The 23,808-nt window shown below is 49.4% G+C and overlaps 1 protein-coding gene across 3 annotated transcripts in view; it reads left to right on the top strand.

Moving 5' to 3' along the window:
* Positions 1–23,808, top strand: part of TTC7A (tetratricopeptide repeat domain 7A) — a 119,107-nt gene that overhangs the window by 21,791 nt on the left and 73,508 nt on the right. Inside the window, exons 1-4 of one of the 3 annotated variants that reach the window (XM_061155468.1) lie at positions 113–522; positions 6,939–7,069; positions 9,246–9,361; positions 23,012–23,090. In XM_061155468.1, the coding sequence (XP_061011451.1) occupies positions 477–522; positions 6,939–7,069; positions 9,246–9,361; positions 23,012–23,090 (372 nt within the window). In that variant the 5' untranslated portion in view covers positions 113–476. Of the gene's footprint in view, positions 1–112; positions 523–6,938; positions 7,070–9,245; positions 9,362–23,011; positions 23,091–23,808 lie in introns of those variants that run through there. The other 2 variants (XM_061155467.1, XM_061155469.1) reach the window with 2 other exon arrangements.

Raw genomic sequence — 23,808 nt, 5'->3', positions numbered from 1 at the left:
CTGTTTATTTTGGCTTCCTTCTCAAAGGGGCGTGAGCCATCTGCCTTGTGGGGAAACGGGTCAGCCCTGGCCCCAGACTGTGAGCCATGGCGTGAGAGGCTGGCGTGCAGATGGAGACGAATGAGCGGTCTGGGCGTCTTGCAAGGGGCTGCTGTGTTCATTGTGTGCTCAGCAAGCCTTCCCCGGGGTCCTGCCTGGGTTGAGAGATACAAACCAGGACAGGAAGGTGGGCAGACTCACAGAAGGGAGACCGTGGGGCTGGAGGTGAAGGAGTTGGTGTGGTCTCCCCGCATCGTCTCCTGGTGGCCCATTCCTCCATCGTTGGAGGCCACCCCCGAGAGCAGTCGGTGTGAAATGTGGACAGGGCATGGAGGGGTGCATCTGAGAAGCCAGCACTGACCCTGTGGCCCAGCTGAGCCGGGGTGGCAGCTGTAATTCAGCCATTAGATACACGTGTGAAAGGCAGGCCCCCACGGATGGCCAGAAGCCTGAGATTTGGGAGCCCTTGGTGGGTCATCGAGGGTAAGTAAGGGAAGACGTGTGGAGTCTGGGCTGAGAGGATGGATGGTGTTGAAGCCAGAAGACCTGGGTCTGGCTAGCACTTAGAGTGGAGAGGTGTTGGAGGGAATCTCTTCTCCCTGAGTTAGATTTCCCGTTTGTCATTCTAGGGAAGGGCTAGACCCCTACCTAAGAGATCATTTTGAGCATTACTTGAAATGTTTTCCGAGAGCACATGCTCTCTGTTCTTTAGAATATCATCAGATTTAATGTTCACAGCCAACCTATGAGGTGGACACTGTTGGCAACCTTATTTTGTGTTTGGGGAAACTGAGACTTAGATCTCTGTAAATGGTTTGGGGTATATTCTTCCAGTCATTTTTTCCTATAGGTTTATATGTTTTAAAGAAAAACAAGTTCATATAATCATTTTGTATGTAACTGTATTTTGCAACTTGTTTTTTGAAGTTAATATTTTATGAACTAGTTTCTAGTATATGTGTACATTAAAGTAGCATCATAGCATTTTATTGCAAGAATCTATTGCAGTTTAGCAAACTTATCTCCTGTTAGGGTGTAGTCCTGTAGGTGAAGTCTCTCTCTCTCTCTCTCTCTTTTTTTTTACCTTTATAGCAAAGCTGTACTGGATATATTTAAAGCTAAATTTTTTATTTTTTTGCATACATTATTTTTTTAAGGATAAATTTCTAGAAGTAGAGTGAAGTCAAAGTATATGCACTTTTCAGAAACTTTGATATGAGTCAAATTGTCTGCTCTTCTTTTCTTAATTTTTTCAATTGGTAAAATATAAAATTTAGCATCTTAACCATTGGAAATTCTTTCAGCTGCAGTAAAATACACGTAAAATTTATTATCTTAATAAGTGCACAGTTCAGTAGTATTAAGTACATTCATGTTGTGCAACCAATCCCCAGAACACTTTATCTTGTAAAATTGAAACTCTGCATCCAGTAAACAGCTTTCCATTCCCCTCCCCCAGCCCCTTGCAGTCCCCATTCCACTTTCTGTCTCTGATTTGACTACTCTAGGTACCTTGTAGAAGTGGAATCTTCCAGACTTTGTCTTCTGTGACTGGCTTATTTCACTTAGCATAATATCCTTAAGGTTCATCTGTGTTGTTGCATATGGCAGGATTTCCTTTTTTTAAGGCTGAATAATATCCCACTGTATATATATCTTACATTTTCTTTATCCATCCATCAATAGACACTTGGATTGCTTCTGCCTTTTTGCTATTGTGAATATTGTTGCTATGATCATAAATGTACACATATCTCTTTTAGATCTTTTTTTCAATTCTTTTATGTATATACCCAGAAGTTGCTGGATCATATGGTAATTCTGTTTTTAATCGTTTGAGGAATGACCAAGCCGTACCATTTTGTATTCCCACAGTTGTCCGCTTTTGAGTGTGATTTATAAGAGTTCTTCCCAACCTGGCCTTGAGGCTTCCTCTCCGAGGGCTGAAGCAGTCACTTGCATGTCTTCCTCTCTCCCATCCTCCACCCCCATAGGGTGTACCCTTCTTGGGTGCCCTGTACTCTTCAACTAGCTGGGTAGGCAGGAGGGAGGGGTCCACATATCTGGAAAATTCTACTTCAGAGGAAACATCGCGTTCTCCATCTCCACATCCAGAACCCTGGGCTCCAAGGGTGGGGCTTCTTGGAAGAACTGCTGTCCAGGATATGATGAGTCACTTAGACCGATGAGGCCAGGGCCAGCCTGTGTGTTGAGCCCAGGGCTGTGCCAGGATCAGTTTGCCTCCAAATGGAAAGTTTGGAGTTCATGAAAAAGCAAGAGTTCTTGAAAGAGGAACTCCCCTCTCTCATAGGACAGGGTGTTTTCACAGAAAGACCCCTCTGCTAGTGGAAATTCAGGAGGTAGTACCCAATGCTTCCTGGTAGCCCCTGGCTTCTTGACCCTTGACAGGACTGGGATCCACTGGGATCCTTTGGGAGCAGACTCAGGAGCAGCCTGTCTCCGTCTTGGACCTAGTATGGTCTCAACACAGAGGGCAGAGGGTGAAGAAACTCGAGGCCTGGAGTTCCTGGTATATTTCCCGTTAGATGTTCATAGACAGGAAAATGGACCTTCATATGAATCAAAGAGCAAATATAAGACAAGCCTTTTTTTATGGACAGAACTCAGTGATTGGACTGTGACCCTCACTAGGAGGAGCCATTGCTAGCTCCAGGAAGCTTTTTGGTCTTCTGTATATTGGAAATTATTTCACATACCACCACTTCAATGACTATATTCCCTCTATCTTCATTAGTTCCCTGGAGTCATAATTGCTTCCTTTAAAAGAGGAATATTTTTATTGTTTTTAGATATATTTTTATACAGTTCCTGAGTCTTAAGTGTGTAATTTGATGAATTTGGCAAACATAGATACCCATGTAACCAACAGCCCAGTAAAGACAAAGAACATTTCCATCACCCCAGAAAATTCCCGCAGGTCCTTTGCCTATTGGTCCCTTCCCCAACCCCACCCCCGGCAGTGATTGCTTAGTTTGTGTTAATACAGGTAATAATTTTGCTCTTGTTTAGAATGACTTATAACTGAAATCATACAGCCTGTACTTTTTGATATCAGGCTTCTTCTGCACAATTATAAGTTCTGAGAGATTCATCTGTGTTGTTTATTTCTGAGTAGTATTCCATTGTATAAATATGCTACGGTTTGTTTATAAATTCTGCATGAACTATTTTTTAGAGAGGGAGAAACCTCACCAGGCTCTACACTCTGCATGAGTGAACGTGCGCATTCCTCTATGCATCCTTCCACTCACTGAACACCAGGTCTTGCTCTCGCTGGGTGCAAAGATCAACCAGAAATGGGCAGAGAGGAAAGTTAGAGTGTAGGGGAAGGGCACACACAGAGGAGATGCAGCTAAAATGTTCTGCTGCTTCTGGAGTTGAGAGACTTCCGAAACCTTCAGGGAAGAGCTGGTTTCACTGTGAGCTTCCAAGGAAGATGGATTTAGAATTCTCAGGGAAGCACAGTGGAGAGGCCCCTGCTAGGAGCTGAAGGAACAGATGAAGCGCAGGGAAGCTGGCTGCCCCACAGACAGATGCTTTGTTGCGGCCAGCCCACCGGAGGCTTGGAACTGGCAGCCTGAACCTGCCAGGCAGCTGGCATCACCCATCCCAGTTCTGGGCCCAGAGGTATGGCAGCAGGGAACCCAACCAGTGGCATATCTCCGGCCCCGGGGCGGGGAAGGCGGGCACAGGATGTGATAAAGCAGACCCTCTCTGTGTCTTCTGGGGTTGGCTGTGCCCTCTGACCATCTGCGCTTGGCTTCCAGGCCAGGCCCTGAGCAGTTTCTGTGTCCCACCATCCTTCAGGGAGCTTCGGCCATGGGTCTGGAGAGGAGAGGCTGGGCCAGCACCAGCAGTGATGGGGGGACCTGCCTTCTTCTGCCTCCTTGTTGCGTCTCCTCCAGCGCGCACTCTGTTCCTCCTCCCTATTCAATCCTCTCCTGGTCATGAGTCATTTGGCAAGAGGCATGTTGACACTTGGTGACCCGGGTAACTGAGTCTTTGTGTTGAGCAAGGGCCTTCCACGGCCTGTGCCCAACGTTTCCCAGACTGAGGCACCCCGACCTTTGAACCAGTTCCCACCCCATCCTGGCAGAGGGCAAGGTCACTGAATCCATAGGGGTTGACATCTAGCCAAGAAAAGCAGTAATTCCTTACCTTGTGTTTGTGGAGTACTCTGTACTTGTCAGACATGAGTGGGCTTGTCATTTGTTCAGCCAGCCTACTGGGCACCAGGTTATAGAAAGGGGAACGTGATGAGGTCTGTGCCTTTAAGGAACCTACAGTCTGGCTGAGCAAACATGTGCACAAATAAATAAGTATAAAAAATGGTGGGGCTGAAATATGTCAGATGTAGACCGGGAGAGATGGTTGGTTATACCAGGGTGTATCAGGAGGGGCTCCGCAGAGGAGGTGGCGCTTGGTGGGGCAGAAGGTGAGCTGTACTTTTGGGTGGACTTTGGGGGTCCTTACATTCCCGGCAAGAGGAGCAGCCTGAGCACAGTCAGCATCTGGGAGCAGGCGGTTGCATGTGGGTGCCGCAGGTCTGGTGTCGCAGTCGGCTCAGGCTTAGAACAAAGCACCACAGACTGGCTGGCTTATACCCCACAGACACTTGTTTCTCACAGTCCTAGAGGCTGGAAGTCTGAAATCAAGATCAGGTTCTGGTGAGGCCCCTCTTCCAGGTTGCTTGTTGTTGCTTGGTCGCTAAGTTTGTACCTGACTGACTGAGACCCCATGGACTGTAGCCTGCCAGGCTCCTCTGTCCATGGGATTCTCCAGGCAAGATTACTGGTGTGGGTTGCCATTCTCTTCTCCAGGGGATCTTCCTGACCCGGGCATCAAACCTGTGTGTCCTGCATTGGCAAGTGGGTTCTCTACTGCTGAGCCAGATTGCAGGCTGCCGACATCTTGCTGTGTGCTCACATGATGGAACAGATGAGGGAGCTCTCTGGGGTCTCTATAGACACTAATCCCTATCATTAGGTCCCAGCCTCAGGACCTAGTCACTTCCCCAAGGCCAGCCTCCTCATATCATCACCTTGGGCTTTAGGTTTTCAACGTGTGACTTTCAAGGGGACGCAAACATTTGATCTGTAATGTATGATGAGAGACAAGGCTGGCGAGTTGACAGGGGTGAACCTTGGAGGGTGTGGTGCAGAGAGTCAGGAGTTTGGACCTTACGCTATAGCAGCAGGGACCCTTGGAGGGGTTGTAAGCAGTAGAGTTTTAGAAGGATCAGCCTGGGAGCCTTGAGCAGGATGGATGAGAGCCTGGAGGCAGAACTATGAGCTGTGCCAGACAGGAAGGCAATATATCTCTTTATCTACCCAAGAGATAAAGCCCGAATGAGGAGATAAGAGTGGGGAAGGGGAGAGGAGGTTTGAAATGTTAAATGGTCATCAGTTGGATGTTAGGGCCAAAGGCAGAGAGTTGAGGATTCTCTTCTTACACCTTCCTTCACTCAGTTCATCTTGAACACCTGCTACATGTCACATACTGTGTGGGCACGAAGATGAGAAAGATCTGAGTTCTGCCCCCTGAGAACCGCCATCTAGGACAGCACTCTCTAGTCTGGACTGAGTTGCCTGTGACAGGAGTACAATTTAAGCAGACTTTGACCCCTCCCCCGCCTGAGGGAGAAGTAGGGGACGTGATTTATTGGTGCACATATTGGAAGGTTTCAGGGTGTAGTTCTTCAGGCAAGGTGTTCAAACACTTTCTTTAGGAATCTGCCCTTTACCATCATGTCTCATCTCTCCTCTGAGTAGACTTCAGTTTTTTTTTTTTTATGACTAAGAGTTTAGTCAATCTTTTTCCTGTCTTAAAAAAAAAAAACACAACAGATATAAATATAGTTGTTTTCCTCCACAGCTTTCTCTTCCTGGTTTCTTATAGTTTAGGGATTTTTGTTTTTGTTTTGACTTTAAAGTTATGTTTTCCTATATTTAATTTTTTTAAAATTTTAGTAAGAAAACACATACTATAAAATATACCATCTTAACCATTTTCAAGTGTACCATCATGTTAATGACATTCACGTTATGTAGCTTTGTTTTAAGGTCAGCCTTCCCTAACATTTCCAGTCTGACCTCTTAGCAGCTTAACAAGCCCAGTGGAAGGGTGAGAATTCCTCTTGGCCCCACCTGGCCACGTGCACACCCTAGCTAGTCACTGTGGGCTTGATGATAAGTCAGCCTGGATCACATGCCTGCCCTGGAGGTGGGATGGGGTCTTTACCCTGTGAACCATGGGGGCGAGGCTGCAGGATGGACGCTCAAAAGGAAAGTGAGGTGCTGCTGCTAAAAGAATGGGACGTGAATGCCAGGGACACAAAAACCAGCAGATTCCCCTGCAGGCACATAGGACCTGAGCGTATAAGGTAGGCGGGGTAGAGATTGGTTGGTTCCTCAAGAGGTCTGTGTGTAAATGCCGTGTAATCGAGCGTCTACCACGTGCGAGGACTGTGGCACTGTAACACACCAGAGAGACTCATTTGCCCAGGTTGAACTACTGGGGGAGAGGAGTTGGATGTAAGTAACCACTCCAGGGTGTAGACATGGTGAGTGCCTGGGGAGGGGTCAGGATTGCTTCGTGGAGTGCTGCCTGGAAGGCCAGGCAGGAGTTGGGCCTGGGGGTGCCACCAGTGTGGTTCCCCACATAGGGCACGGGTGCCTGCTCTCTGCCTACTGCTTCATGCCCGCCGCTGCTAATACCATTCTTGCTTTAGGCCCTCCCCCCGCCTCCCCAGACCTCTGCCTTCCACTGGCTGCTCCAGAGTCTCAGATGAGGCCACCCTGGGCCCCTGAGAGGGGCCTGGAGTTGGGCGCCCCCACCTTCAAGCAGGGCAGGTCCGAAGTGCTCCCCTCCTCCTGCAGGCCTCTCCCTGGAACGCCTGCCCAACTCCATTGCTTCCCGCCCCCGCCTGACTGAGAGGGAGGAGGAAGTGATCACCTGTTTTGAGAGAGCCTCCTGGATCGCTCAGGTGTTCCTGCAGGAATTGGAGAAGGTAAGCTGGAAATGACAGCCCCGTAGTCATCACTGCCCTCTGCCGAGCACACGTATCTATGCACCACCCAGCCCACCAGTCCTGCCAGCTAACCCCGTAGGTCATGCTTGTGCAAATTAGAAAAGAGGGCCCTGCACCCATCCTTAAGATGCTCTGGAAACTCCTTATAGTATCCCGATCCTGTTAGCATGAGACTCTTTACTGCCAGAAAACAGTTTTAATAAATGGAAGAGTCCATGCTGTCTATGGGGAGCCGGCAAACTCCTTGATGAGCTCAGCTTATATGACCAAATTTGACAGCCCTGTTTGAGACAGCCCTCACAACAGCTCTATGAAGTAGATATTATATTCATCCCTGTTTAATAGATGAGGCTTAGATTAGTCTATTTGCCCACTCCTCTCCCCTTGGAGGGCTTTCCCGGGTGGCTCAGTGGTAAAGAATCCGCCTGCCACTGCAGGAGACACAGATTCGATCCTGGGTCGGGAAGATCCCCTGGAGAAGGAAATGACAACCCACTCCGGTATTCTTGCCTGGAAAATCCCCACGTAGACAGAGGAGCCTGGCAGGCTACAGCCCATGGGGTCTTAAAGAGTTGAGCATGACTTAGCGACTGATCATCATCACCCGCTCCCCTTGGAAGGGTGTAGTCAGGCCAGTCCTTGTAGGCACTCTTCTCAACCCTCAGGTGCCCTGGCAGTCCCTTACTGGACCCCCTGGTGGGGAGGAGGCCCATTCTTAAAGCAGCAGAAACAGGACTCGAGTGTATTCCCTGGCACAGGTCCATGTGGAGACTTGCGTTGACCTCTGCCAAGGTCACATGCAGTGTTTTAGAAGCTCTTCACATTTGAATTACATATGGTTTGGGGGAAGCATTCAGGAAAAAGAGAAAGTGACCCATACAGTAGAAGCCTGGCCTTTGGACTCTTTAAAGGGGATGATGTAGGCGATGAGCTGTAATGGTGTCCAGGGCTGGAATCAGCACCCTGGGGACTCTGGGCTGACAGATGGGCCTGGATAACTGGGTATATGGGTCTAGGGAGGGCAGGCCGTGGAACCCTGTGCATTTTCAGGAAGACTGGGTGTCCCTTCTAAGACCCAGCTCCAACCTCTGAGGAACTAAGAATCCTTCTTAAACCTACTTCAGTTTCTGAAAAATAAGGTGGATGGCGCGTTGATTTTTTTTTCCCCTTGGATCAGAGAGGGAGGTGGCATAGTGAAGGCAGGCTATTAAGTGATAGCTCAGTTAATAATACAGTTGTTCCTCAGCTTCCCCAGAGACCCGGAGTCGCCATCTAGCTGTTCTGAGGTTTCCTGGTATGTGACAGGGACAGTGTAGGGCCTGGCATTTGGTAGGCACTTGAGTGCTTGTTGAATGAATGTACCAATGAATACAGAGCCTGGAATGTGTAGCTGGCCAGACTTGAGTCTGAGATCATGGCCCAAGCCAGCTTTGTGTTCCCAGGCACTTTCTGAGCCTCAGTTTCCTCTGAAGTGCAAATAAAACCAGCATTGGAGGGCTGTTATCGGCATCTGGCATTTGCATGCAGAGAATGCTTTAGACTTATTTTATTTATTTATTTATTTTTTCTGAAGGGTAGTGTTTTATTTGACAGACAGCATGGACTTCTTACATATCCATTATCAGTGCCATTAAAACCGAACAACCTTAAAATTTAGCAGCAGTTTCTGCAAGTACAAAAATACACATTTATTACATATGGTAGTAAAATTTGTCAAGATATACAAAATCAAAGCATTTTAGATAAAGCATTGGTCTAGTATATTATAGATTGACAGAGTATAATAAAATGACATGTAGTCTGTCTTCAAATCATACAACATAATACTTAGTGGGTAGGAAACCATCCACTCAGTTTAAAGCACAGAAGATGCTGAGGTTCTTCCATAACCATTCCTAGTCTCTGTGTTCCCTTAGATACTCCTGTAACGTTTAATGTGAATAGTTAATATTGCTGGAAAGTATTATATTGTAGCCTTACTTTAAATGGAAGCAGCTCAGGTTGCGTTGGGTCTGAATACTGCATTACGTGTCCCTGAGGTGCCTGGGGGCTTGGGAGGTGCTGGAGCTGCTGCCCCTGCCTGGGCTGACCCTGGCCCCAGCCCCTCAGCCTTGGCACCTGCAGACAGCAGCGCTCTCTGTGTTCCCCTCGCCAGGTCACAAGTAATACCACATCCCGGCACCTGAAAGGCTCACACCCAGTCGACTACGAGCTCACCTACTTCCTGGAAGCCGCCCTCCAGAGCGCTTATGTGACGAACCTGAAGAAGGGGTAGGTCGCCGGCAGACGAGCAGGACCTGGTCATTTCTCCTAGTCCTGGGAGCTGCTCACATTGGTCTCGCTGAATCAGGTCCCCCTTGTCTCTTGGGCACGTGTGTGTGGACTCCCTGGAGAGGACAGTGGGGGCTTGGCTTATTCCTGTCTTGTCAGATGAGCGTGCCCAAGAGCTTGGGAGAGGGGCTGGCTTCAGGGAGCTGCTGAAGCAGTGATGCCTGCACGTATTTCGGGATGGTCATCTGTAGAAGAGGGGGTTCTGGGAGCCTGGCAGGGTACGGGAAGGGTGAAGGACAGCGAGCCAGGCAGTCTGGAGGTGGTTGCTGTTGCCTGACGTGTCGGCTGAAGTCATTTTGCTTCTCTGAGCCTCATTCTCTCCAAAATATAATGAAAAAGGCAATTCCTGCTTGTTCCATCTTTCAGGGGGCTCTGAGATGCCAGGGGAGATGTGAAAGTAAAGGCTCGGCATTGTTTTGGGGGTGCAGCTGCCTGCAGATGAGGTGGCAAGAAGCTCATTCTCCTGTGTGTCGACTGGAGAGCCCTGGGATGCACAAACACGGGCCGAGAACCCCTGTCTTAGCCTTTTGCTCCTCGGGGTTAAGAAGGGCGCCCTTCTTGTGAAGAGCCTGGTGGATATTTCCACTCGGTGGGGGTGGAGCTGGGGGTGTAGGTGCCAGGCCCAGCGTGCTGTTTCATGGGGTGTGTTGGTGGTGATGGAGACAGAGAGAGAGGCGACCCAGCCAGGAGGGTGTGTTGCTGGCGGCGTTGGGTCTTTGGCGGTTCTACAGGGCTCAAGGCCTCCACCAGGTCGGAGACTGGCAGGCAGGGGCCTGGGCTTCCTGTGCCTCAATTCCCTTGGCATCATTCCCACCTCCTGCAAACACTGTGGTCTGGGGCCATGAGGACATCCAGGCAAGCAAGGGGAGCGGGGGGAGTGGGGACTCGTGTGCTAAATGGAGTTGGTCACTGTGCAGGTTGGGTGAACGCCTCGCCTTTCTCAAGCCTCCCAGGTGGAGGCGGGCCTGCCACACAGGTGTTACATCCTCCTCACAGGTGAGGAAACAGGGTCAGGATCACAGAGCTTTCTTTGCTCTGACTGGCTAGAGGCTTTTGAAGCCCCTGTGTCATTTTTGGTGTGATTCATTTTGTTAAATTCCACTATATTCATTCTTTTAACATTTTCGCATTTTTGGAATAGAAGATTCTTACACAGGATACCAAATTTAAAAGGTACAGGAGACAATAAGTTTCCCTTCCATCTCCATCCCCTGCCTTCTGGTTCCTCTGTAGGCAGTGTTCCTAGGCTCTTGTGTCATTCCAAGATAGTTAGCAGCGTTCCTAAGTGATTATATGCATGTCGTATTTTCTTCCTTTTTAAAATACATATTCTCCCATTTGCCTTTTTTCATTTAAAATGTATCTCTTGGAGACTCTTCCACATCAGAGCTGCCTTTTCTTCACTCTGCTGCATAGTGTTTGTAGGATCCTATAGTTCAGATGTCCTACTTCAGATGTCCTCAGTTGGTTTACTCAGTTCCCGACTGAGGAACAAATAGGTCACTTCCAGACTTGGGCTCTTTTCGACATATGCCAGAGTCCAGAACAGTACTGTACTGGTGCATTATTTCAGTGGGAACCTATAGGGTAAATTCTAAAAGAGGAGCGTTCTGTGTTAAAAGGTATGAGCATTGGTCATTTCAATACAGATGGCCAGCTTAGACCTCACGTGAGTATTAGTCGCTTAGTCGTATCCGACTCTGCAATCCCATGGATTGTAACCCTCCAGGCTTCTCTGTCTGTGGAATTCTCCAGGCAAGAATACTGGAGTGGATTGCCATTCCCTTCTCCAGAGGAACTTCCCAACCCAGGGATCAAACCCTGGTCTCCTGCCTTGCAGGCAGATTTTTTACCATTTGAGCTACAGGAAAGTCCTGCTTGAGCTACAGAGATGGCCAGCTTGGACCTCGTAGGGGTTTCCATTCTGTGCCACCAAGATGTGCGGGAGAGGCTGCTTTGTAAGCTCTCACAGCGCAGTGCAAGCGTTTCTAAGAAAAATTTTATCGAAATATAGTTGATTTACAGAATTGTGTTAGTTTCAAGTATATAGCCAAGTGCTTCAGTTATACATATATGTACATGATATTCTTTTCCTTTACAGATTAATACAAAATATTGATTATCGTTTCCTGTGCCATACAGTAGGTCCCTATTGGTTATTTTTTATGTAGTAGTATGAGTATTTTAATCCCAAATACCTAATTTTTATCCCTCCCTCCCCCAAAATGAACAATTTATTAATCACTGCCTCCTTCCTAGTTTATATAAGTAATATGTTTATGGTGGAAAATTTGAAAAATACTTAAAAACATAAAATAGACAAATTACAAATCACATATTCGATCTTCAGATCAGAAACTGGCAAATTATGACCTTTTGACCAGTCACCTGCTTTGGTAAAGTTTTTTTTAGAACATAGCTCGCCCATTGGTTTAGATATCTTCTAGATCTATGGCTGCATTAGAGCAACTACAGAGTTATATGACTCCAAGCCTAAGATATTTACAGTCTGACTCTGTACAGAAGAAAATTTTCCAGCTCCCATACTCTGGATAATCACTATTAACATTTGATATATGTCTTTTCACATTTTCCTATGTATAGATAAACAGGTGTATTTTTTCTTTTTTTTTTAAACAACAACAGAACAGTATCATAATTTACAGTACGCTGCTTTGCAGCCTGAGTTTTCCACTCAGGGCTTGGTTGCAAGCCTCTTTGGTGCCTTTGCTCATCTCTTTTCCCTGTGAAGTTGCTCCCTGTGGGGTCAGGCGAAGATGGCCAGGCCCACACCGGCAGGTGGGCCTAGGACTTGGTGGGCTGCGTGGCTGGGACAGTCATCCTTGAGCTGGGCTTCGAGGGAAGGGAGATTCCCAGAGACAGGAGGAGTCTGGGTGGGGCAGAAGATAGGATGGGGCTGAGGATTCTAGATGGGGAACTTGGGATGCTCCAAGGCCAAATACACTTGGGAAACCGTGAGTTAAAGACTTCCCAGACCCTTCAGGAACTCCAACGAGCTTGAATGCAGCTGGCAAATTTTCAGGAGGAGGCAAAGGCATATAAAGTGTTCAGCTTGGTTTGACACGGAGCCCTTGTTTGGGGTGGGACTCCGAGGGGGAACAGCTGGATGGAGGCATGGTTTGTGGCCCAGACAGCTTTTCCATCCAGCAGGCTTCCTAGTCCCATCGGAGCCACATCCCATTTGGGATACTGGAAGCTCTATGCTTCAGCGCTTAATCCCTGGACGAGAAGGAAGCAGAGTTCTTGCCCAGAATGCGGAGCAGGCCGTGGAGAGGCCACTGCCTGGAGGCAGAGGTGGCTGAGATGGCCGGAGCTGGGCCTGCCTCAGCTGGACCCCAGCCTGGAGGAGACCTGTGCCCCCTCCTCTCTCCCTATCCCGCCCTCCTGGTAGCGGCCGTGGGTTGCTCCACGAGTCCTGTCCTCCAAATGGTAAGAAAAGGGAGACGGTCCCGGCCAGGGACACAGGCTCCCTCCTTGTTCTTCCCTCATACGTGAACACCCAGCCTAGCACCCTATTCATCACAGCTGCTTAGAAAGTCATTATCATTTATTTGTATTATTTTTTAGAAGCACTCCACAGCAAGATGGGCTGCTGCCTCAAGCTTTAAATTTACACTTAAAAAAAAAAAAAGTTCTCAAGTGCTAGGCCAGGGAGGTGGTGGTGTCCCCATTTGGGAAGCGAGGATCAGGAGGCCCAGAGAGCCGAGGCAGTTTTCTTTGCAAGGGCGGTACTGGCCTGGCTGCCCCTGGGTGCCTCACACCAACCAGGCCAGGGAGGTGGGGCCAGGGGGGCCATTGGGTGGTACCCTGTCTGCTCTAGCTCCATCCACCATCTGCTTTTTTGTTCTCATTTGATTACTGAACCTCAGTTTCAGTGAGATGATGGCCTGGCAGGCTGGTTCCTGTTTTTACTGCTCAGGCAGCTGCCACCTGGCTGCTTCCCTTTAGCTGGAGACTGTTGTCACCCTGTTTTTGCAAACAAAGTTTTATTGGCACATTGCTGTACCCCTTATTTGCATATTATCTCACCCACAGAGCCTAGTAGTTGGGTTTGAGACTGGATGGCTAATCCTAAAATATTTAATCTGGCCCTTTACGGAAAAGAGTTTGCTGACACCTGCTCTCTGCTTAAGAATTCCTTCCAGTCAGGGCCTCTCGCAGCAGAAGAGGTGCTCTTTTTCTGTAGGGGAGCCCTGTGGAGCAGAGGAATAGATTTCTTGGGGAAGGAGACACTTTTTGAGGGCTCTGCATGGCTTGTGGGAGCTTAATTTCCCAACCAGGGATAGAACCTGGGCCGCAGCAGTGAAAGCGCCCAGCCCTAACCACTGGACTGCCAGTGAGTCCCCAGATGGTTCTGATTCTAGTGTTCTGTGCCCTTCATTCATTCATAAGAAATACTCCTCTTGCTAATACATGCCACGTACTAAGTGCTGAATTTGTGTATTTTGTCCTTCCAGCACTCCTCTGAGGTGAGTACTGTCACTCCCATCCCCACTTTACAGATGGGAAACTGAGGCTCAGAGAACACAAGTGACTTGTCCGGAGCAGAGCTAGGACTGTGTGTGCCGGCCTTGCCTCACACCATTAACCAGCAGGCTACACTGCCCACAGCAGATGCCCAGGTTAAGACCCCATGGCCGCCCCCCGAGGTGCTCACCACTTGCCATGTGTTCCTGCGAGTATGCCCCTGCTTGATATGCGTGGTTTCAGCTTCTGGTTTGAAGAGTCAGTGGTCATCAGAGCAGGGCTAAGGAATGGGGAGCCACTCAGTGGCCCTAGTGAGTTCTTCCTCTGCCCCCACCCTCACCTCTAATAGGGGCTTTCTGTTTGTCTTGCATCCCAGGGCGTGAGGGTCCAAGAGGAGAGTGGGAATGAACAGACACTGGAGTGTGGAATTCAGAGCTCTGTTAATCCCTCGCCACTGAGGTCCCTTCCCTTCTCCCCTCAGGGCTGCCTGCTACCTTCCCCATACTGGCTTCTCTGCTGGTGTGATGAGGTCAAGGTGAGCATCGTGGACAGCCAGGAGGGGAGGAGAGAGCCAGCAGTTATCAAGCACCTGCTGTGTGCCAAGCTGGACCATGTGCTCTGTGAAGGAGGTCATGTGACCCCCGGGGCCAGGGCTCAAATGAGCTGGAGTCAGTTGCTTGACATCACTCCCTGGGGTTCCAGCTTCAGATTTGAGTGGCCTGGAAACCCATGCCACTTAAGGTTTCAGGGGTGTCCGAGGGCAGCCTTGGCACCTGTGGGGGGTGTGGGAGAAGGACAGGGTCCTGGTGATCCTTGCTGTTGCTGAGTCAGGGCTCCGCTTCCTTCTCTGGGACCCTGAGTCACATTCTCAGAGAGTGGCTCCTCTTCCGGAACCAGGCCTGCTCCTCCCCAGAGTGGGCCTGCTTCCTGTCCTGGCTTTGTTCCGCACACTCAGGCTGTGTGTGTGTGTGTGTGTGTGTGTGTGTGTGTGTGCGCCCTTTGTGGGCAGAGGCAGTAACCATCACCCCTCCAGGAAAGCCCAAGTCATTTCAGTTCGTTTTCTGTGGCTGTCACTGTGTTCCCCTGTCTTTGTCCTCTACCTCCTGAAGCACAGATTTCGGTCCTTAAAGCCAGGATGCCGACTCCCCCAACCCCTGCTCCACCCTACCTCCCACATGTAGACAAATAGATTGAATCATCATTTTTTTTTTTCCCAGCGAACAGCCTGAACATTTGAAAGCCTGAGTGTGAGGAGCAGTTCTCAGGATGTGTGGAAGCAACTCAGCCCTTCCCTCTCTGTTTCCTGTGAGCTCATCCAGCCGAGAGTGACCCTGGAATGTGACAGAGAGAAAGTAGTCCTGGGTGCCTGGGTGGGCTTTGAATAGTGTCTTTACACCTTTCTTCTTGATAGTCGCCAATATTTGTTGAATACTTGCTGCATGTCAGGCAGAATGCTGATGCCTTTACATGTAATCTTTTGAAGTTGGAACTAGTAATATCCCCATTTTCCTGAAGGAGAGGTTAAGGAACTTGCCGGAAGTCACAAGGCCACCAGGTGGTATCGCCACCAAACGTGGCGCTGACTGTGTCCGTCCCAGCCCACAGCCTGACACCGCACTCGAGAACCGCTGTCTCAGCTCAGGGTGCGAGGGGCAGGAGGTCGGGGGAGGCTGGACTGCGGATACCTGACACCCCGTCACCGTCTCCCAGGCAGGTCTGGAGAGTCTTTTAACGGGCTCCAGAGCCTTTTCCTGGTGGTTAAATTCACTTCCACTGCCTGGGCTCCTGGGGTGTTTGGGAAGGGTTAGGAGGAAACCCTTTGCTGTGTTGAAAGAGGTCACAGCCCAGTAGGGGAAAGGGGGCTAAGATGGAAAAGCCCTGAGAAGAGACAGCAGCTCATCTCCCAGCTTGCTTCTGAGAGCCCCCTGAGTGTCACCCCCAACCCCCCGGGCCGGACGAGGACCCTCCTCACTGAGCTCACGTCTGAGGGGGAGCTGTAACAGCCATGTGTGGATGGTGGGCAGTGCTCTGTGCCGGAGGAAGAGAAGGCAGGGAGCTGGGTGCCGCCGAGGACAGAGTGGAGTCTAGGGAGACACTTTGTTCTGACCGGCTGGGTGGAATGGAGACCCTGTGGCTCAGGCGCTGTTGGGTGTTAGAGGACATTCATTAGGGCCTGAAGAACAGGAGGAGGTGGTGGTATCTGCTTCCCAGACTCTGGGCTGGAATCTGAGAGCCGGAGCTCATTCCCTTGTGGGCATGGTGTGGACCCAGGCTTCAGAGGGTCAGAGGAGACCCTGCTGAGAATGGGGTGCTTAGCCCCAGGGGCCAGATGACCACAAGTCGTGCTGGCTCCCAGGGCCCAACTTGCTGAGGATTGAGGATTGATCCCTCCAGTTGAGGATCTGCCATGACTTAAAGGGTGTGGTGCTCTCCACTGTGCAGTGTGAGTGATCTTTGCTTGGCCTCCAGACAGCGCTTCCCCTTTATTCCGGAGCTTCACTGAGGCCTGGGCCTCCCTCGTGCTGCCCGCTTACTCATTCACTGTCTGAGGGACATTCATTTTTTCCAAGGGCCTTGCCCTATTGATCCGGCAGTTAATTTCCCCAGCTGACTCCTGCCCCTTGCTCTGTGACTGATGGCAGAGATCCTAATTGACCTGGGACTGAAAGTGCTGGCCTGAAAGTCCAGAGTTAGAAGGGCCCTCCCAAGGGGCAGGGACCTGAGGTACCTGGGTTCCACTTCCCCCTTGCTGCCACCAGAGGGCAGCCGTGGACTCTGGTTGGAGCTTCACCCCAGGCAGTTCTGCAGATGCCAACTGCCAGGAGGAGGCATCTTTCAATTGGGGGTTGGTGAGCCCAAGGTCTTGGCTGTAGGGGAGATTTGGTTCTCCTTTGCACGAAGCAGTTCCAGGAGTGAAGCAGCAGGCGGTAGCTGAGGGTGGTGCAATGCCGGGGAAACTGTTAATGACCCTGTCCTCACTAGAACTGGGTCTGTGAGCATCTCCCAAGAAAAGAATGTGAGCTGACTTGGCTCCTTCCCCCACAGTGGGCAAGGGGCCATTTCTCCTTGCAGTGTTTTTTTTTCCCTTCCTTCTCCCTAGATGTACAGAGCCCATTCTTGGCTCAGGTCTGGGAGCCAGCTTGGGTTATGTGTGTTGAAACAGGTGGGCTGAATGTTTTGTGCATGCTCTTTAAAAAAAGTTTGGGGAAAAAAAAGTTCATTTTTTTTTTTTTTTAATCACTAAAGCAATATATGTTCTTTGTACCAAAACCAAACAATAGAGAAGGGAATGTGTGCTTTCTAAGGGAGTCACAGGGCTTGGCAGGCTGTGAAGCCATATGAAAACACTCTCCCTTTTACTGTGTGTGTGTGTGTGTGTGTGTGTGTGTGTGTGTGTAGGTACCTTAGAAAACCCAGCCTGCTGTTGAGTAGAACCCGGTGAGGGGTGTATCCAATCAGCAGTAACTTTTTACTCTGTGTGTGTGTAGGTACCTTAGAAAACCCAGCCTGCTATTGAGTAGAACCCAGTGAGGGGTGTATCCAATCAGCAGTAATTTAGTATTCTCATCAGCCATCCAGTATCTGCAGTGCTGGGGGAGGGCAGGAGACAGATGGCTCAAGAGGGCATCCAGGGAGCAGAGTCCCCCAACAGCGAAACCCAGGAAAGCCTCCTGGTGGTCACGGAAGAGACCTCTTTAGGCAAAGGGAGAACTTGGAGGCCCATCAGAGAAGGCACATCCTTCCAGCCTCTCCCAATGCACAGTCTTTACTTATTGTCCTTACCCGCTGCCCACCCCCCACCTTGCTAGAAAGGTCCCGTTGCCTGGATGTCCTCAGGGTCCTGCACGGAAGTGTCATAGTCTTTTTCTGGGGTTTGGAGTGAAAAGGAGAGCTTTCGTTTTTGAAACTGATGATGTGGTTCTGTGGCAGGAAAGAATAGCTTGATAACCATTTGAACTTCACCTGACCCTGTCTTCTGGTTCAGTCCTCCAGCTGTTGGGATCTGGCTGTGCATTTCTGGGTCTTTGACCAGAAATCTCTCATATGCGATTAGCAGTGCCAGCCCTGAAACGGAGACTTCTGGCCGGGGCTGTGCATACCACAGCCTGTTTAGGTTCCATTCAGTGGTAATTCCATGTATTTTCTCATTCCCTGTTTCTCATTCTCCCCCTCAAGAAAATTTGTTGAGCACCCTACTGTATGCAAAATATTTTGCTAAGCTCTTGAATAAATCAGGGGAATGGCTAAATTTATAGACCATGAACTCCTTACGTGCAAGCCCATAAATGAGCTATTCATTCATCATTCAGTCTCTTAATTCATTCCCCCTATATAAGTTGGATGCCTGTTGAGAACAGGATACTTGGTGTTCAATATCCAGTTTAGTTCAGTCGCTCAGTGATGTCCGACTCTTTGCGACCCCATGAACTGCAGCACTCCAGGCTTCCCTGTCCATCACCAACTCCCGGAGCTTGCTAAAACTCATGTCCATCGAGTCGGACAATATCCAGGTACTTGGTGTACAGTGAGCCCTTTGAAAATACTTAGTCGAGGGAGTCCTGGAGTTCGGATAGCCAGGAAAGGGAAGTGTAACTGTGCCAAGTCAGAACACCATTGTCTTTCTGGAGGGTCTGGTTAGCTAGAAGGGAGTAAAATCTGGATCTCTTGGTGCCTGCAGGGAGCCCACCTTTTCCATAGGGTAAGTGATGGCCTGAAAAGGCAGGCATCTTCAGGGCTTTAATTTTCCCCTTGGAGAATGAGGATGGATTTATTCCACAGTGATTTTCTTGAGTGCCTCCTGTGTTTGAAGCATTGAGCTGGTACCCAGGAATACGAAGCTTCCCTCACCAACCTCATTAGAAGTTGCAAAGACTGGATGAGATAAAGTGCTTTGCAAATTCCTCCCCACTGCTTAACCTCCTCGCATGGCCCACCTTCAGGCCGCTCTAAGACAAGTTGTTTCCGTTGACCCATGCCTGCACGCACATCTCCTCTTTCTCTCTGCTCCTGACCAGCCAGGGTTTGCTTGAGTTGGAATCCATGGCCTCCTGGCTCGTCTGCATGCAGCCTGATTCTGGGCCAGGGTTTGTTGGAGGCTCCTGTTTGGATATTGTTAAAAGTGTCAGCTTTGCTCAGAAAGGTCAATGTGAGAGATTGGAACAAAGAGATCTTTCAAAGTGGCCTCTCATGGGGCTCAGAAAAGCCCCAGCTCTACCTGGCACCAGCAGTTTAGACCTGTGACAGGTTTATTCAGGCTGTTGGGAGAGACCCCAGCTTACTTCCCATTTCCGAGGGGTACGCTGAGGCAGAGGGGCATTCCTGACATTTCAGAACAGGTCAGCATTGCCCGGGAGCCTGGGTCTCTCCCTGTCTAGCTCTGGCCACCAGAACCTGTGTTGGTTTTTCTCTTTAACTGCATTCACTAAAAATTGGAACTTATCCAAAAGATGCCTAAGGGTGATTACTTTGCTAAAAAATTCTTGGAAGCTTATTTAGGTGCCTAGTTCCCTTACAGAGTTGAAAACAGTAAAAATATACAACTTTGGGAGCACAAGATCTTGTTAAAATACAGTGCTCATTCCTAAACTGTGTGTGTATTGGGAGAAGCAGGATCCCTGGGAGTCTGCGTTTCTCCCAAATCCCCAGGCAATGCCAGTACTGCTGGCCTGGGAGTGCTTTCTGAGTGTTGATGATGTAGAACCTAAAGGCAGAGAGAGGACAGTCTTTGCCTTGCAGTGGGAAGAAGGGATCATAGTCCTTCTTGGCTCTGGTCTCCTGGTAGCAGCCTTGGCCAGGCTGCCAGGGAGGAGGCTGGCAAGTAGCCTACAGAGTGGAAAATCACCCACAGGTCCGGGGAGCTCCCGGCTTCCTCTGGGCCACAGGGGCCCTGGGGCAGCCCCAGGGTCCAGCCCTCCTCAGCCTGTGCCCATTTGGCCCCGCTGCTCCAGCAGAGCTCTCCCGCAGACTGAGTTCCCAGAGCCAGCCATTTCCTCTCTTCTGAGAATTCATGCAATCTTTTCTCACTCTTCTAATAGTGGCTGCTATATGGTTTTCCTCTCAGCTGCCCCTGCTGTCCATCTCGGGGTCCTTTTCTAAGGCAGAGTCCTCGGTGGGCTTGAAGGGCTTCTGCTGCAGACTCTTGCTTTCGGGCTTGTGGGGGCTCCCAGCCTGTCCCTGGGTGTGGTTTGCCTACCAGGGAGTCCTGTCCTTCTGTCCCCTGTGGGGATGGGGCTGATGGAAGGAGAAAGATGGACACAAAACTGGAGAATCGCCTTGGGTACTTCCTTCCCCTGCCTTTACTCATTAGCTTTCGAACTTCCATGCAATATAATGTGGCAAATTAAAACATAAGTAACGCGATGTTTAGGACCCAGATTAGAAGGAGAAAGGAAAATAGGGAAAATAGCTAATATTCAGTGAGTCTGTACCACATGCCTAGTGTCCTCTGGGCTTCACATACATTCACCTTCCTGACAGCACTGTGAGCAAATGAGGAATCCTCCTGCAGACAGGGAGACTAGAATTCAGATTGGCTACCTTGCTTTCCTAAGATTGCAGATTTAGGATCTGGCTGCAAAGCCAGGGTTTCCATGTCAGGGTGTTCCTCCTAGAACCTGATTGCTTAGCACAGGAGAACTGGAAGACATTGAGGAATCATCTAAACCAGTGGTTCTCAAACTTGAATGTCGTTGGAGCCCTCTTGGAAGTTTGATAAAACATGGATTGCTGGCTCTACAGTAGAGTTTCTGATCCAGCAGATCTGGAGTAGAGGGCCTCAGAATTTGCATTTCTAACAAATTCCCTTGATGCTAATGCTGCTGGTCCCACCTTAGTACCTCTAATGGTACACCGATGGTTGTAAGTGATACACAGACTAAGTTTTTAAAGTACTTCTGAAAAAAAATAAGTACTTCTGTATGTAATATTTATTAGCAAAAAAGAAATGCGAAACCTGAAGCGAAACAACTTGTACACCAAATCTATGATTTCAGGTATGTTTGATGAAGGTGGGATGTCTGCTGAAGTAAAAAGAAAGAAGATATAAAGAAAAGTATTGCACAAAACAATAACACTAATGGTGTACAGCTAGTAGCCCAAAGTGTAGATGTGGCATGCAGATGATAGTAGTCTGGGAGATGCTGTTTGAAACTGAAGGTGTGATTTTATAGAGGAGAGGACTGTGCACAGCCTAGAGAGGTGACCTCTACCTTCAGTAGCAGCCCCCAGACGTGAAGTCTCTAAGGACCCTGTGGTACCCTCTGCTTCTTGCCCTTTCTGGTTCTTCAGAAGCTCTAGACAGACTAGGGAAGACCACTGTGATTCTTATTCTATCCCCCAGGTCTTAGTCTCCATTCTCAATCTTCCAAACAGGGATCTGAATTTATAATGTTGCTTGCTTGTCGGAAACCGGAGGTTCCCAGAAGGCAAGGAATTGAGCGTCTGTCCTTTTATGGCTCCAAGCTCAAAGTCCCCAGGAATCTGTTTCACGCATAAAAGCTGCAGGAGGGACTCATGTGACTTCCCCAGCAGTCACCTTTGGCTTTTTACCCTCTGTGATCTTTCATTTCTAAATTTGCTGGCCTGGCAGCTACTGATTTTCCTTGTGACCTAGAGAACCCCCAGAACAAGTGAGGGCATTTGCGGAGCACATGCTGTATGCCCAGGCTGAGCTTCAGGAAGAAGACAGGAACCCTGCCCTCAGGGGGTGTACAGTGCGAAGGGGGTCAGCCTGCACATGGGAAGTGACTGCAGTGCCCTGCTTGCTTCGAAAGAGGACTTAACATGAGGCAAGAGCTACACAGTCAGGAGGGCCTGGGAAGGCTGCAAGGAGGAGGTGATATCGAAAGTGATGTGTAAAAACACAGGGTTTTTTTAAGGATGTGTAGGGGAAGGGCTGTTAAAGGCAGTGAGGGAAGCCTGTGCCAAGACTTGACATAGGGAACTGTGGACAGTTGTTCAGAAAGGACTCAAGTGGTGAGAGATGACATGGGAGAGAGGCAAGGAGCAGGCCTGACAGCCCTGGGACGCCGTGCTGAGCGCCTCAACTGGATTCTGTGAGCCTGGGGGGGAACCAACGAAAAGCGAACTTGGAGGGGAACAAGATGTCTTTGCACATCAGGTGGAGTCCTCAAGGGACAGTGGCAGCAGTTTTTCAAACTCGGGTCACACCCATCAGTGGGTTGCAAAATCTGTTTAGTGGGCTGCTGCAAGCCTTTTTAAGAAGGGGAAGTTGCAGGAGATGTAAAATAGAAAATATCAGAGTGGATTGCCTTGCACGTTGTAGAGATAGATAATAGCTCAAGAAACGTACTTCGGTTTTATGTAAGCAATGTGTGCATATATATAGAGTTGCAGTGTCAAACGTATTTCTTACTGTGGATCACACTTTAAAAAGCTTGAGGCACAGAGGGCTGACTGGAGTGGGTGAGACCAGCTGTCGCTGTCATCTAGGCCCCAGGTGATGTAAGGACTGAGAGGTGAGGATGGATTCCAGTGTAGACCAGATGTGGTGGGTGAAGATGGAGAATTTGAGGCTGACCTCAAGTCTGAAAGTTTGACACCAGCCCAGAGCACTTGGGCCAGAATATCTTTGAAATAACCTGATCCTTTTTTTTTTTTTAAATTGGGGGTAATTTCTTTACAATTGTGTGTAAACCAGTTGTTGCGTTGGTTTCTGCCATACATCGACATGAATCAGCCATGGGTATACCTATGTCCCCTCGCTCTTGAACTTCCCTCCCACCTCCCACCCCATCTCACCCCTCTAGATTGTCACAGAGCAGCTGGTTGAGCTCCCTGTGTCATAGAACAAATTCCCTCTGGCTATCTGAAAGACCCAATCTTGGTCCCTTTCTGATGGTAAACTGGAGGCCTGGGTTTCTGGAGGGCTGTAGGAAAGAGGAAGCCTTTCTATTCTTTTATCAGTGAAGTCCTGGGCCCCTAGGATCCTGATGTTACAATTCTGACCTTTCTTACCAATTACTGGATGTTGTCAGATAGCATTCAAACGAGCAGGCTCCTCCTAGCATCCTCGGGTTTGATGAGGATGTCTTTGTGGGAACTAGGCTGGTAACGACTCTGCTTCTTCTGTCTTCCCACTAGGAACATCGTGAAAGGCATGAGAGAGCTCCGGGAGGTGCTACGCACTGTGGAGACCAAAGCAACTCAGAACTTCAAAGTGGTAAAGGAGGAGGCCCCAGGGCTGGGTGCTGGCTCTGGCTGGCTTATTCAGGGGTTGATTTCAGCAGGAGGCTACAGAAGTCCTAGCAGGCAACCCCTGAATCAGGGATGACCATATGTTGCATGCATGTGTGCATGTTTATCCTCTCCCTGTCATGCTCACAACAGACATTGCTAGTCAACCGCAGCATTCTTTTCCTCCAAGCCTGGGACACGCCCTCAACATCCTTTTCATCACAGCACTGTGCATGGCCCCTCACATTAGATCAGTGCTGAAACCTCCTGACATCCCTTCCTAGCACGGTGGTGTGCTAATTCTCAGGCTTTGGTTTCTGATCTTAATAAAGAACTTTGGCTTGCTTTCCTGCCCCACTTCAGGCCTGCCCGCTTAGGCTTTTATTCACCCCAAATCAGAGTCACAGCTGCTTCTCACTCTAGACTTCTCTGTCAAATATCAGGAAGGTGTCTGGTGGAGAAAGCTGCTTGTATCAGGGGGCCTTATGCTCTGCAAGGGCCTGTGAACACTCAGAGCCATGCCAGGCTCCATGGGGCCAGAAGGAGGAGGAAATGTACCCCTTGTCTAGAGAAGAAAGAGGACAAAAGATGAAGTGGGAGCCATCAAAGGCCAACAGAAGGGGTGGGGGCAGCTCAATGCTAGAGGCCCAGAGAAGGGAGGGGGCTCCTCGGGAGTGCAGTGGTGGGCCTCCCGAAGGGGCAGC

This window comes from Dama dama, chromosome 11 (genome assembly GCF_033118175.1).
Source record: "Dama dama isolate Ldn47 chromosome 11, ASM3311817v1, whole genome shotgun sequence".
Classification (NCBI taxonomy): domain Eukaryota; kingdom Metazoa; phylum Chordata; class Mammalia; order Artiodactyla; family Cervidae; genus Dama; species Dama dama.
Note: the sequence above shows the minus strand (reverse complement) of the source record. Positions and strands in the feature narration are given on the sequence as shown.